Source organism: Helicoverpa zea, chromosome 15, assembly GCF_022581195.2.
Source record: "Helicoverpa zea isolate HzStark_Cry1AcR chromosome 15, ilHelZeax1.1, whole genome shotgun sequence".
In the NCBI taxonomy this organism is placed as follows: domain Eukaryota; kingdom Metazoa; phylum Arthropoda; class Insecta; order Lepidoptera; family Noctuidae; genus Helicoverpa; species Helicoverpa zea.
Genome location: NC_061466.1, coordinates 9,065,840 through 9,081,137, shown reverse-complemented (window position 1 = coordinate 9,081,137; position 15,298 = coordinate 9,065,840). Strand labels below are relative to the sequence as shown.

The 15,298-nt window shown below is 35.5% G+C and overlaps 2 protein-coding genes across 3 annotated transcripts in view; one reads left to right on the top strand and one right to left on the bottom strand.

Moving 5' to 3' along the window:
- LOC124636899 (tumor necrosis factor, alpha-induced protein 8-like protein 2 A) overlaps window positions 1–13,372 on the top strand; it is a 51,648-nt gene extending 38,276 nt beyond the window's left edge. For both annotated transcript variants that reach the window (XM_047173165.1, XM_047173166.1), the window contains 4 exons: window positions 8,302–8,435; window positions 8,947–9,105; window positions 9,535–9,632; window positions 9,884–13,372. In XM_047173165.1, the coding sequence (XP_047029121.1) occupies window positions 8,302–8,435; window positions 8,947–9,105; window positions 9,535–9,632; window positions 9,884–10,055 (563 nt within the window). In that variant the 3' untranslated portion in view covers window positions 10,056–13,372. The remainder of the gene's footprint in view (window positions 1–8,301; window positions 8,436–8,946; window positions 9,106–9,534; window positions 9,633–9,883) is intronic.
- Window positions 12,839–15,094, bottom strand: LOC124636898. Its single transcript, XM_047173164.1, has 2 exons — window positions 14,859–15,094; window positions 12,839–14,360 (listed from the first exon to the last, which is right to left on the bottom strand). The coding sequence occupies exons 1-2, from the start codon at window positions 15,010–15,012 to the stop codon at window positions 13,723–13,725; spliced, it is 792 nt and encodes a 263-aa protein (XP_047029120.1). The 5' UTR covers window positions 15,013–15,094; the 3' UTR covers window positions 12,839–13,722.
- Between the last annotated feature and the right edge of the window lie 204 nt (window positions 15,095–15,298).

The window sequence follows — 15,298 nt, the reverse complement described above, 5'->3', positions numbered from 1 at the left end:
GGACGAACTCACTTCGGGTTTTGTAATTTTCTTTACAAAACTGTTTACAATGACTCAAACTATGATCTTGTGAACAGAATGGACATATTACAGTATTATCGTTATCTGAACTTACTGCGTGAAGGTTCTTTGACTTTACAGCTGTGGATTTTTGTGTAGACTTGGCAGTATCTAAATATTCCAACGAGCGAAATCTAGATTCTAAAAACGACTTAAATTTATCAAAAGTTGGCAAATGTTCTACAGAGCTTATCTCTGCTTCCCATAGCTTGCGCGATTCAGAATCTAACTTGTCACTAATAATGTAAATAATGATGACGTCCCACGACTTTGTATCAATTCCGAGATTGCTCAAGCTATGTAAGCAATCCACAGTTGTATCTAACAGCTCCTTCACCGAGGATGATGATTCCTTTGCAACAGGTTGATTCATTAACCGTTTTAGAATACAATTAGACAAGTAACGCCTGTTGTCATAACGTTTAGTTAAGGTCTGCCAGCATTCTTGATAATTGGCCGCAGTGATTGGTGTATGCCTTAACAACTGTTCTGGTTCACCAGCTAGGTACCCTTTTAAATAGTGCAGTTTTTGCACATCATCAATACTGTCGTTGTTATGTATAAGGGAAAGAAACAGATCGCGGAAGGTAATCCACTCGGTGTATTTGCCTGAAAATATTGGGATCACAATTTTGGGTAATTTTACAGTGGTACATTTTCCCGTTGTTGACTGTTTATCCTGTATAACCTTTGCTGATGAAAATTGTCTAAGAGCTTCCTTTAATTCAGATTTATAATTAATGTAAATTTCTTCGGTTAATTCATATGCTTCACTCGTAAAATAATTATGCTTCCTGTCGGTTTTTTCAACAATCTCTCGATGCGTTTCGATGAATACTGCCCACTGTTGTTCTAGTGTCTCCAATCTAGTTTCTAAATATGACGGTGTGATGCGTTCTTTCGGAGATTTTTTATAATTGATCCTACTTTTTTCTATATTTCTTTTATTATCAATTTGTATATTAAATAACTGTATATTAAATAAAAATCCATGACTATAACCGAATGAGTATATGAAATAATGTAACAAATCAACAACAAAAACTGAACAATACTAGTTAGTTAGTTGCACACCTTCAAAAAAACCTATGAGTCATCATAAATGTGCAACAAATTCAAATCTTACCAACTATATACTTAAAATTATGAAAAGTTTAAATGTATTGCACTTTCACTTCGAGTCCGCGAGTTCATTAAATACGATCAAACACCAAACAAAACAGAGTTCCAATCTTGCTCCAACTGCACAGTTGAGATATTATATCAAGTTTTTACTCACAGCTTGAAGTCCAATTCTTACATCGAAGTCATCGAGCACCCAGCTCTTGTACTACCTGGTGCACTGAAGTATTTCATTGTAGAATTCTAGCGGCGTTTCACCATCGTCTTATCTCTCTTATCGCCGATTCCTGAACCACATGCGCTCATTACTAACGCATTGATTCGGCTCTTCGAAGGACCATGGAAAATTGTAGTCTCTAGGTTCTTCAAGATTGTAAAGAAAACTCCTTCGCCTTTTTTAACTTGTATTTACATTGCAATAGAAATTTAAAACATAAAAGTTATATTAAAAACATGGAAAATAAAAAATCAATAATTTTAACAAAAAACCTTTTCTCTTGACAACTGTCATCTATATCCTTTTTATAATTTGTCTTTGAGCTAAAGAGGTTGAATATCTCTATACTTATTTGGACAACCACAGATTACTAAATAGTGGAGTATTTAATATTTAATGGAGTAATACGACCAAAACCACATGAGCCTTAATCCTGATACTTTTGTGCATATCTGTACTTTCCTGTTTGCGATGCGCAATGCGCCCGATTGTTATTTAAATATGTGTGTCATTATACGGGGACAATACACGTGAACGATCCAAGAACGCGATTGTATCGACAATGAAGGGTTAACTGATTCTCTTGTACACCATACTGTATGGTTGTGTGTGTTATAAGAAGCTGATAGATGTGCTAGCAGCTTTTGAAGGGGGGTTATTTCAGGGTAAGGATATAGGGAAAGGGGCTATTTACTCATAGAGCTGATGCTCCCATTAGCGAGAATGTACCTTATACTTCTCTTGAGATTGATGTCTGAAATCTTGAACCATACAGGGCTACAGCCCCTTTGCAATACCGGTAGTCAGGTTTTCTCTGCACATAGGCATGGGAGAAAAAGCAGAGTGATTAGGCTCTATGCAATATTGGAAGTAACTCGTTCTAGTTTCTGGACCGAAGGAAACGGTCACTGTGTCTCTGCCTAGTCTAGAGGAAATATATTCTAAGGGTAAACTAGAATTGGAGACTACAATACTATTACTCTATATTCGGTAATTTCAGCTTATCTTGGAATATGAACGGGTTGTGTTTGGAAATTGGTCCATTGATAAGGCTCATTGTTTAAGAGGGACGGTCAATAGCTGATATCCCAATATCATAAATGGAAATATATGTCGCTCAGATTGTCAATCTGTAGTACCTACTTATATTGATAGCTTTTTGGGTGTCACTGAGGACACCAATGGGTATAAGGCATTATCGATGACAAAAAGGAGAAATACAGATGTGACGAAACCTCTGAGAATAGGTAAATTTTTCTGACGTATGTTTCAGTAGTAATTTTATTTATTAAAAAAAGAGAATGGAAAACCTCATTACCCATAAATACTAAATACCCACAACCTTAAAAGAAACGTGTAAACGTTTGGCGCTGATGAAAATCGAAGCTTATTGGAAGCAACACAGGTCCGTGAACACGCTAAAAACAGCAGGCAATAAATAAAGGGTAGCAGTAATAACAGTACCTACTTACTGTTTTCATAAGGTTATTGACCCCCTGAGAATATTATGTTCAGGACCTTTAATTTTGATGTTTTGAGGTAACTGAAAAATATTCACGCCAGTTTTAGAATTACCTAAAGTTAAAATATTATTGGAATTTCAGTCTTCTATCCTTATACATATAGAGTACCTATGTGTATGTACATTTGGGCTTATTTATTAATTAATAAATAATTAAGTTGCTACTACTGTATGTGGTACCTACCTACAATTTAAATAATATAAGGTGATTCATATAAAAATGTTTATAATCATTAATGAAATTGGGTAGTCACGTAGCCTTTTCACATTATATAAATAGTTTAATTTTCCGTAACTGCAAACAAAAACCAATAATTACTTTACAAACTAGGCTTTGCCACAAACTGAAAACAATAGGTCTCCTCATATCAATATGTATTTAGTTAGGTTCCAGAAAAAATAATTCATTTTCTCACTTTTTACTCAATTCCGCCATCATTTATAGCAGTGACTGATTGTTCAAGTTCAAAAGCATATTTAATAATTGAAGGGCGATGAATGCTTTCTCCCCTAGAACATATACATGTGTACGTAAGAATACAACTCAATATTCTTTACATTCTATCTATCGCTTAATATGCTTACAAGAAATAGAAATTTGACAGTACATCACGTGTGTATGAATTCAAAATTCTATCTCTACTCAGCAAAACAACAGTTAGACAGAATATCGGGAATAAATCAACCGTGTCGAACATACGGCAGGATCAGTGAAGCAAGTCACGTGGCTGCTAGTGACAGATGTGAGGTGAACCTTTTTCTAGGCAAGTTCCGAACGCACGCCTAGCTTGTAAGACTAATGTTCTGTAGGTTTTTGCAAGGGAGATTAGATCTATGCATGTTTAAGGAGCTATGTGACTAGATGTCTCGATAATTGCTGAACCTCATTTTTGAAGAGATTCTGAACTTTCTGCTGATGTATGTATGTAGGGAATTAGTCCCCTTTCTTTATTATTCACCAGTTCATCCATAACAGAGCCACTATCAATATAAGCAAGTCTCCATACCCATTTGATTATACCCTTGCGTTATTTCCAGCCCACAAAAACACAGCCAAGGCCCTCCTAATCTAAAAAAAAAGTACCGGTAATCTAGGCTGCCTTTCGGGATAGTCGGTAAGTTACGCAAAGCCGTAATCACGATGACCGTAACAAGGTCTCGGCTAAATCAGAACATTGACATTGTGGCGAACTTGACATTGTAATACCTCCGGAGAAAATGAAGGTTTAGTAATTTCTTATGTTAGTCAGGTGTTGTAAGCCTTTGGCTTTGTTTAATACAGGAGTTTCCATAAACGTGTCAATTTGAATCCATAAAACAAATATCATCAAATCTAAGCAAGTTCCCGGCTATATGACATTTTCACCTCATTTACATGATTCAGTTGTCCTTTCTCATTTACCCAAGAACAATGTGTAGTTTCATGACACTTAGTTATGATATGGGTACTGGGTCCTCTCACATATTTCGTTTTCAGTACCGCAATATTCATGCAAAGTTGTTTCAAACCCGCCATAAGAAACTTTCGCACACCTATTGTCATAAACTCCAGGTAGACAACTATGTTTCATCCCTTTTATAACCACTCAAAACTAGTGTAAAGTAAGTCCACAACGTATAGGTAGGCCGTTTGGCACCCCTCCAATCTTCAAGGCTCCTGAAGCACGCTATATGGTAATATTACCTTATCAGGTTCCGGCGGAAAGTGCTATATGGGTGCGCCATTTTTATATTTATACACAGAGAAAATTACTCGCTTAGTCATCAGTTTGGCTGGTTACTTGAAGTTTAAGTTGCATAGGTTTTCAACTCTATCCAGCAGTGATAGGCTTCTAATTTCTTAAACAATTAATGTTTCTTAGTCACTGTTGGCAACGTTAGTCATTGTTTGATTGAGTATTTAGAATTTTTATTTAGACTGTTGTGTTGACTCATGTGGTTTACAAACAGCTGTTAAACAATACAAAATAGATAGGTTTAAATCTAGTAGACAGGTGCCGACAGAAAAAAATGAGTTAATAAATAAAGCTGAAAAACGGTTCGTAGAAATCCGACAACGAAAAATAGATGGAACAGAAGCAAAACATAGCGAATGACATTCAATAACAGTTGAATATTCAAAGCGATATCCATTTTACCTTCCTGCCGTCCAGATATTTCAATATTATAACACAGGTTAATTAAACTTTCAGCCGGGTAACTTTGGAACGCGATTCATTTCAATCAGTGCGATGCTTCACGCCTGAGATTTTATCGATAATTGTGATCTGGTTCAACAGAATTATATCTATCGTTGGAACTTCTTTGTCAACTGCCGTTTTATCGACTCAATATTCCGAATTGCCTGGATCATTGGTTTAGTTTATGACTGAATCCGTGTGATGAAAATTATTTCAAGGTTTTTGGATATGGATTTTAATAGAAAGAGGTTTATTTGGACTTGTCACCAGACACAATGTAAATATTTGTAGACATTCTTACCACACTTGTACTCTACGGATTGGTGTAAGGTACAGAACAACACGAATAGATACTTATTTCGTTTGTTTGTGATCACGCTTAAAGACTTATATACTTTTTGTCAACAAGCCATTGTTTACTGACAAAATCGTTATAAGATCAAGTTAATATCGACATTATAATAATGATTAATGTTTCGACAAATAGTCAAAAATCATTAAACAAGTTTAACGTATTCACAACCCAATCAATAGCTTTGTGTCCTTGGTTGTATTCTTGACAATGAACTTTTGGTGACTAAGCAAAGCACTAGAAATGACTGGCTGAAAAGTATACGCATTATACCGAAATAACTATAACAAGTTAAAGTATGTATATGTATATTGTGGCGATGAGTAATACGACCACTGGTTCATTGGTCGTGACTGCAAATGCTGCTTCTGAGAGTTCTGAGTAAGGGGGTCTAGATTCAAAAGCCACATTGAACTCATGGTTTTTCCATTTGTCAGGTGACAGCCCAGGATTGTTGAATGGATATAGCAGTAGGCAAAATAGAGGTACCATATAATGATGATGTACTCTTACATGAGAAAGGAGCGATGTTTTCCTCATTACTACTGATAATGTTCTAGAATGTATGGAGAATAGACTTACTGACAGAAACGGAGCAAAAGAGTTACTGACAGCGCACCTTTGTCCGTTTGCTATGAGAACAATAAGTTGAACTATGTGCTAACTTGAACGCAAAATGCAATTCTAAAATTAAATGCCGGTAAATATAAAAAAAGAATTTTACATTTCACGTTCTACGAATATCCAAACCTGACACTAAAATGAAACTACAGAAATTTTGCAACAGATTCCATTTAAACGTTTTAGTTGGAAATTCAGCCAGCATCCTTTACCAACGTAACCCGTGCTGCCATGTACAAAATATTATATCGGTTTTGGCAACACTTCAAATTGTTGTTTCTACGCCCAATCGGCCGTTTTGTGAGTCAAGTATGTGAGGATTATGTTAAAAAGTTCTGTTTTTTCACCTGTTACCTGCGGGTTGCTAGGCTACTTATACCTGCTTATTGTTATTGCATTGATTTCTCGTGTATCGCTATTGTTCTGTCTAGTTTACTTTGGCATCAGAATAAGTGTTTAGTTTCTATACACAATTGTAGTTCGACTTTACCATCTTTACTTTCGCGAAATAAAATTTTCTTTGACAAATTAACAATGTCAGCTTTTGAGTCAGTTTATAACCGTTCTTAATAAGTGCATTCAATTATTAACATCTGTCTTTTTTTGTCGCTGCTTGGGCAGCTGATCTGTCAGTTTAATTTAAATAATCCAACAAGGTTATAAATATTGAATGACGAATCTTAATTAACAAATGAGTCGATTTCACCAAAACTTCTTCACTATAATCGTTCTATCTTTACATTTGACATTTATAGTGATTTCTCTATCAATATTATTACAACAATCAATCAATTAAAATATTTCTATCTTAAGTCTAGTATCACAAGTTTGCGGCAGATTAGCCATGGCCTCGCAATATCCGCCCATATGTCTGCTAACACGGCGGTTACCCTTGGTAACCGACTGCAAAGGGAGTAGTTTTCATGTTTACATACACACCCAAGGCTTTTTAAAATGGTTGATCGAAGCACACTAAGTAGCTTCAAAAGAGCTTCGTTTTAGAGTTATTCATAGAAATCTTAGATTTAAGAGAATTTCTAAGACAGATTAAGATAATAAGGACAGGTGAACATAGACACCACGAAGTGTAACACGAGACCGCTTACTCGTGTCAATACGTAGTTCGTAGTTGTTTTTATTTTTGTATGTATTAGTTTATAAGTATTGATATGTCATTTATTTATGTATTGTATTTGCTATGGGCCCTAGTTGCCTGAAATAAAGGAACAAATAAATAAATAAACTTTTAAACGTCAGTTTAAGGCTTGTCTAAAAAATGTCAAATTATGACGTTGACATATGGTTCATTTTGCTGCCATAATTTTTTTAGACAAGTGTAAAACAGACGTTTAAGTTTTTGTAGTAAGGCCATATATTTCTAATGTTGGCATTAGAAGTAAAACACACAACAATAAATACATTCATACATATCTGATTCACGTAGCTAACTTGCTTCATTATCTAATTCCTCATACACGAATGGTAAATAAGCAAAATACCTTGATAGCAATCATGAAGAGAGAGCAACAGATGCAATGGAAACTAGCACTCCACAATGCAATGTCCTAGTTAAAGCAGATTCAATTGGAAACAATATTGTTCATTGCACAGAATTGATATAAATTCCTCTAGGCAATTGTAACGAGCCCAGTTGACAGATGTGGGCAGATGATACTGCATACATTACTGTCAACGCAAATACCAATTTCATAGTCTGAATTAATACGACAAGCAATTTAGCCAGATCAAATTGCAATAAAGCTTTCATATAACGTAGGTATATCATTAGCAATTCCAATTTAGGCTAATTGAATCGCCATTTTATTTAAAATGAATCATAGATCGTATGATTATCGCCTGCTTTTACTAGTTTCTGATGAATAATTACGAATAATCATGTGTGTATTGAACGATGAAATTGCAAAAAGTTTGTTCTCATGAGCGGCATTGAATGCTCTAGTAATGGTGTGGTATTGCTTATCTTGTATCGTTTATTTAAATGTTTCACTTTTATCATCATTGTGTGTCCTGACTTTCCCTCTCCCATTTTGATTTTAAATTATTCTTATGAGTTACTTATGATTGCGATTTGCGACTTCTCACGTTCGATCTTCATCTACGTTATTACCTTCTAATCTAACCATTGCTTTAACGTTTCTTCTTTCTAAAATAGATCATATTTCTCCTACTACCTTTCTATACTTACGGGCTCTATCCCTTGTTTCAGCAATGGAAGGCGGCGCGTGGTGCGCTCGCGACATCTCGCTGCGCGCGCAGAAGAAGTTCCTCTCGCGCGTCGGCGGCGCCGCCAGTGCGCGGGCGCTTGTGCTTGACGAACATGCTGCCAAGCTGTTGGATCAGGTACTTATTTAAATTATGTATGTGTGGAATGAGGTAGCCTGCATTTGTGTGAATTGGGAAATAATGGTGACTCTTAATTATGCATTTTGTTCCACCAAATTTATATAGGACACACACAAATCTTAGACAAATTAGACCAATTTAAGTGACCACAATTTATTCTTTAGAACTTTCAATATCATTTACTGGTGTGGCACTCGTGGTGTCAGATACCTACAAATAAACCAGGCAAGTATAGATGGATTCAGATTTTTTAATCTATCGTTCTTTTTAATATATGAATTACCCCGAACAGCATAATCTATGAAAGTATACCATCTGCTAACCTTACCACCATCTTCTATAACTTTGCTACCATCTGTTAGCCTTACCTTACTACTACTACGGCCTGTTCGTTTCAGGTGGTTTGGCTTTGGTACTTGCGCTGATGGCAAACAAGACCCTTTTTTGCCTTACTTGGTACACATAAGAACGCAACCCACTCATCCAAAACTTCTATCATTTCTTCCAGTTCCTGACAGTCCTCCGGGAGCGCCTAGAGAAGCGCGAGGCGGAGAAGCTGGTGAAGCACGTGATCAAGTCAGCAGTCAAGCTGGGCGTGCTGCGACGTCACGGACAACTGTCGGCGGCAGACGAGAGAGCACTGGCGGCCTTCCGATCCAAGTTCCATGTATGTGCTGTTTGTTTTTGAAGAGTTATGGCTGGCGTTTGAGGATATGTTGCTAGATATTTGCGTGTTTTATAATATAATTTGTTTGTAGCCCTAATATGATGATGAGGTATTTTTCTTCTTTACTACACTACTATATACCATAGTATCATATATTACAGTATTACAATACTAAGCAAAATGTTAATTATACCCCTTTGCTGCCACTCTATGATTTATTTCTCAGATATCTTTTTTTTTTTTCATTTTGATAAAGTTTATTTTGTATTCTGTTTATACAGACCTGCCCATACTTACGTATATTGTAGAATACATATTGCGCCGACCCCAAATAACTTGGGAACAGGAAGAAGAAGAAAGACAAGACTTACGTATATTGTCGTGTGTTATAGTTACTCATACTTACCTCCTTTCATGTGCTGTTTCCAGACTGTCCTGATGGCGGTGGTGTCGTTCTGCGAGGTGGACTTCTCGTACGACCGTGGCTTCCTCCAGGATGCCCTACGCGAATCTCACCAGTCCCTTAAGTAAGTTACTTCCACAAATACTTAATCGAGACCCGATTCTGCTCGGATATGGTTTGGAAGCTTAGCGAGAATTTTTATTTGCTTACTTTTACATACTTTAATATCCTTAAGGAAAAAAAAATAAATATTAATATAAATTCTTCACGCACAACATACTTTAACTAAGTAACTTACCTACTACTTATACTTCATTATTCAAATCCATCTTCTTCAGCAAAGTTAACTAACATTTTCTTTTTTTTTACTTCCAGAGCGGTGGTAGAGCGTCACCTGACTGACAAGTCAGTGTCCCGCCTGGCGGGGGTGTTCTCGATCGCGTCGCGAGGTGAGCTGCTCGACTCTCTGTTCGCAGGCCAAGTCGACGAGGACGTGCTCAAACTATCCCGAATGCTGCGCAAAGAACTCGACCGGGGCCTTCTATAAACACCGACACCACACCTCCTGTGCCGTCCTTTACCAAAGTTAAACGTACCAATGTGGACGACTCCACTCGCACTCGGCTGCGAGTCGTCGGGACTCGGGAGTCTTCGTGAATCTCCGACTAAGGGAACACTTACGATATCGTTATCTCCACAAATGGAGATTTGATTTTTTATTACGATTTATCTAGTTAGAATTGTATGTGTTTGCGTACAGTGCACTGCTGGGTCGTAAGCCGGCTTTGAGATTGGCTCGTTTATATTTTAACCGACTTCAAAAAAAAGGTTCTCTGGTCATTAAAATGAGTTTACTCGTGTACCTTATTTTAAAGTAAAAAAATGTGAAACATTTTCACAGTCAAATAATAATGACATGAGTTTTAATAATAACTAAACATTTATTGATAAGATAATGACAAAAATAGCATTCATATACCGAATCAAAGCCGGATGCGATGTAGGGCAAGCTTCAGCAATCATTTCACTAAAAGCACATCAAATGTTACACAGCCATTCGTTAGCTCTCTCCAAAAAACGTGTAAACAAATATGGCGGAACAAATAGTGAAATATAATAAAAAACAAGACTTTTATTGAATACTCAGTGAATTAATGTTGTTTTGTCAATATTAAATTGAATTATGATTTTTAAGTAGGTATGTATTTGTAAATTAAATTGGTGAAATTTGACAAAGTTATCTAGCTCTGGGGTTACCGGTTGCTGAAATATTGTAATTTATTCTACTTATAATGTATACTTTTTACAACAAATTGCGTATACACTTTCAATGATAAAATGTGTTATTAAAATGCCTCTTATTCAATACTTTGACTGCTTATGATAATGTTTCTTTCCAATATGAACTTGCCTGCCGTTTCTGCCAATTTTATTGAATGAATAAAAAAAATATATGCTTGAATACATGACTATGTTGGAACCACGATCTTGCCTAGTTTTAACGCCTTTTAAGATTATCACAGCATTATTATTTTAGAATGCATTTAATAGTTTGTATATAAAAATAAATTAAGGTATACTCGATTAATTTAATTTTGTAATTATATAATTTTTACGCTATAGTTTTTAAGTGAAGTGTTACCAGTAAGGTACCTAAGTCGTTCGTTTACAAATATCAATAATGTTGTTTTTAAACTTGCATACAGATCCGTAGATAATTATTTAATAATAAGTCATTCAATTAATTTTTGTTTTACAACAAACGGAATTCAATAATGTGAGCTCTTGTGAAGCGTATTCTATAGGAAGAATCTTAATAATGAACATTTACCTAATTATTTATAAATAATCTGGACTTACGATACTTTATATTTTCCAGAAGTTTCTACCGAATAAATATTTATCTACGGATCTGGCTGCATACTTAACCTTGTATTGTAATCTACTCATATAAACGAAAATAATAGACTTAAACAAAAACATATTTAAGCCTACATGTCTACGAATATACTGAATACATATAACATTCTAAGGCCCTATTGCATTACTTGATAAAATCTTGTCAGTCATCAATAGTCAAACTCGACATTCTCAAATTTTACTGAATTGTAACTTTCATGACAACATTTTAACGGGAAATCTGAAACAAAGAATCTTGTATTTGTGTTTTTTTTATAACAGATGGTTATTTTAATAATTTATGATTTAATTTTATTAAGATCAGTATTCATAAAAAACTTTGTAGAACAACTCACATCATTAAACACAACAACAAAAACACAATTTGAAAAAAAAAATCGGATCTTGAAAAATTTACAACAAAAAAAAAAACAACTTCGGACCAAAACTTTAATATCTACAGTTCAAACATATCTGAACTAGAATTCATATCTTAGTTATTTTTAGCAATAAACTCTATAGTCATAGATTATTGTTTTTGTATAGTTATAATGTTAGTGCGGCAACTTCACTGGGACGCACATCTCTCTTGCCTCTCTCGTTTTGGTGTTCTGGTGTTTTCTAGTTAGAGATCACACATGACAATTGTATTGAAAACAATCGAGCATATGCCATTATTATATTCAGGTATATTTTTTTACTATTTGAAGTCGTTACTGCACAGTAAATCTTGTAGCAACAAAAATGTCTATCGCTCTTCTTATGACCATCAATTTACGTCGAGTAGTCCTTTGTACCCATTATTCAGAAAATTAAGTATGTTTGTTTATCCTAACGGTCGGGTTGAAAGAATATTTCCCAGTGGTCTAGTCTACTTAGTAGTGTGTGCATCTCTAAATGGAAACCACCAAATGTCATAGCTAGATGAAATCAAAGAGACGTCCAAGTAGGGATTGTATTAAAAAGACAATATCGATGTGTAATATAAATAAATAAATGTTTGATTCCTAGACTCTGACGTCTTACTGGATTGATGTGAAATGAATGTTAAAAGTTAGTTTTTACAAAAACTGGTGTGTTTTATATGTTAGCGTATGTGTTAGAAGTTAGTTTCTTAACTTTTGAATGTTTCATTGTATTTTGAAGACAACGTCCACCTCTTTAGAGTATGGGATCCCGATTGTGAGATTAATCGATTGTTTGAGTTTGGGATATGTAATTCTTCAATGACTTTCAGCTTATGCTAGTATGAAAGACATTTTTTTCTGCCTTCGATTTAATTTTTGTTTGATATCGAGGTGAACGCTGTTCCTTCAACGAACCATATTTGTCAAGTAGAAAGTATTTTAATACATTGTCCAAATATCAATGGATGGCAATTTTTGGATCATATTCAATGGTGGAGTAAGAGATTCAAAGAAAACAACGCAATCCCAGTCAGATGTTGTTTTAATGAACTTTTATGTACTTGTAGAGACACAAATGTTACAACTTTGATTTAGAACACATTTTACGCTAAATGACAGAAGCGTTTTATGACACAGTAAAATTAGCAAACTAGACAATATTGAAATTGGCCAGACGATAAGTTTTTTTCGATTTCGTGACTCACATTTTTCTGTATCGTTGATTATTTATTGTTGCTTAGTTTTATTCGAAACGATGCAGGAACTGAATTATGATATTACAACCGATGAGAATAGTGCATAATGTTCCAAATGTAAAAGCAACTTAAAAATTCATGTTCTCACCAATTTCCATATTGTTTAAGTTTTTTTTATAATAAAGTACCGCGCACGAAGCACGTACATGACTTTAAGTAATATTTATTACATCGTAGGGCTATTTTCACATATTGAGAACGTCAGCGTTCGACACGGGTGGAGCCGTTAACTTAATGTAATAATTTTTGTTAAGCTGTGTTATTGTAATAAGATTTGATATCAAATATACAATTGATAAGAGTTTTTGCCTACTTATTTTAATTACCCCTTATTATTCTGATGGTCGGAAAGACAAGAGTTCCAATAAAACATTACTACTTTATATACCTAATGATACAATTTGTTACACCATTCTGATGTATAAAATTGTGAAAAGAGTAGGTATTACATTTCATACGAATGCTCGTCAGTCAAGGAGGCAACAATTTAATACTTAAAATCGTAAAACAAAAAAGCAAAGAAACTATAGGTAGGTACCATTTCTTTAATTTCACATTAAAACACAGGTTGATTTATGCGTATTTTATCTACAAAATTGACACCATTTAGTAACATTGGTCCATCAGGACAAAATAAGTAAATCTTTCTACACTATTCTCCTTCTGTGTAAGTAAATTCAAATTCAGATTTAACTGGAATTGGCTTAGACTGTGTGGCAGCGTCCTCCGCTAGCTGTTCGTACCTAGAGAACAAAGTGGCGATCTCTAGTTTTAGCATTATTTGCATCCTAGTCGGTAACTGTTTGAAAGATTGAGCATAACTTAAGAAAAAATGATCTACACCATCTATTTCGTCTTTGTCATCACTTTTTTTTCTTTTCGAAGTTTCTGCAGCTTCGGTTGAGTCGTTCATATGGTGACTTTTTCGTTTATTGTATACCATGTCAGTCTCTGCAACTTCAGTGGAGTCGTCCATATTCTCTAGCATGTCAGTTTCTTGTTCGCTTTGGTCTTCTACTGAAGAATTTGCGTCATCGGCGTCCGGGAGTTCAGCGTTATGTTGCGTTGTATCTTGGTCTTCGTTTGTGTAAATAAAGATGCGCGTGTGGTTTCTACTGCCTTCACCGCCTTCACGGCCTTCACCTCTGCATTGGTCTAGGAACGTCATGTATTTAGCCCAGAGCCAGTATTTGTACTTCTTGTAAAGGATATCGTTGTAAGGAGGGTTCGCTTTCTTGTGCTTCGCGTAGTTGTCCTTTAAACCCTTCCACTTTGTCCTCCAAAGCTTTACTAAAAATTGAAATTTTGTATGTAGTAGGTAGGTATATATTTTACAAGTTAGGTAAGTAGGTATTGCTATGCAGTTGCCGATAATTATTAATGGAAAGCCGCAAGTAAAATTATTTCAAAACAAATAACAGTGGTCCACCCATAAATAATAATTCGTGTACGGTGTATTTATATTATCTATACTAATATTATAAAGAGGAAAACTTTGTTTGTTTGTTTGGTTGTAATGAATAGGCTCACAAACTACTGGACCGTTTTTTAAAATTCTTTCACCATTCGAAAGCTACATTATCCACGAGTAACATAGGCTATATTTTATCCCGGCACGGGCAGTAGTTACCACGGGACGCGGGTGAAACCGCGTGAAAACGGCTAGTTATGAATATTCATGTCGGTACTCTGTGCCCAACACGCAAATGCACTTCTTATTTCCACGGACGTAAACTTTTACATGATAGACACATAGATGGCGCTGTTACAAAAAGTAGTATCACTTACCACTGCCGGAGCCCATTTCACGAGTGATTTCCTTCCATGCATCGATTCTCGTCAAACGGTGGCATTTGTAATGTTTGTGTGTCACGTCATACAAAAATCTCCTTTCTCTAATCAGCCCGATTAATTTTATCATATCTTTCGACCACACAGGCATTGTTGATGAAAACTTAGAACGCAATAGGTAAACGACGTGCGTTCTTACTGGACGCCGCGTTCGGACTAGTTACCGACGTTATCGTACCGCTAGCGGCGCGCGTGAACGAAACGAAGTTTCTAGATACAATGTGAGACAGAGAGCGCAAGCATGATCGTGGAACGCGTGAACGCTCTCTTTTATACGTTTAGGGATCTATTATATAAGCCCCCAGTAAACAAATGCGCATGCGTGGCCACTACACGCTATCAACATTGTGTACAGGGGGTATTGGTACATATGTGAT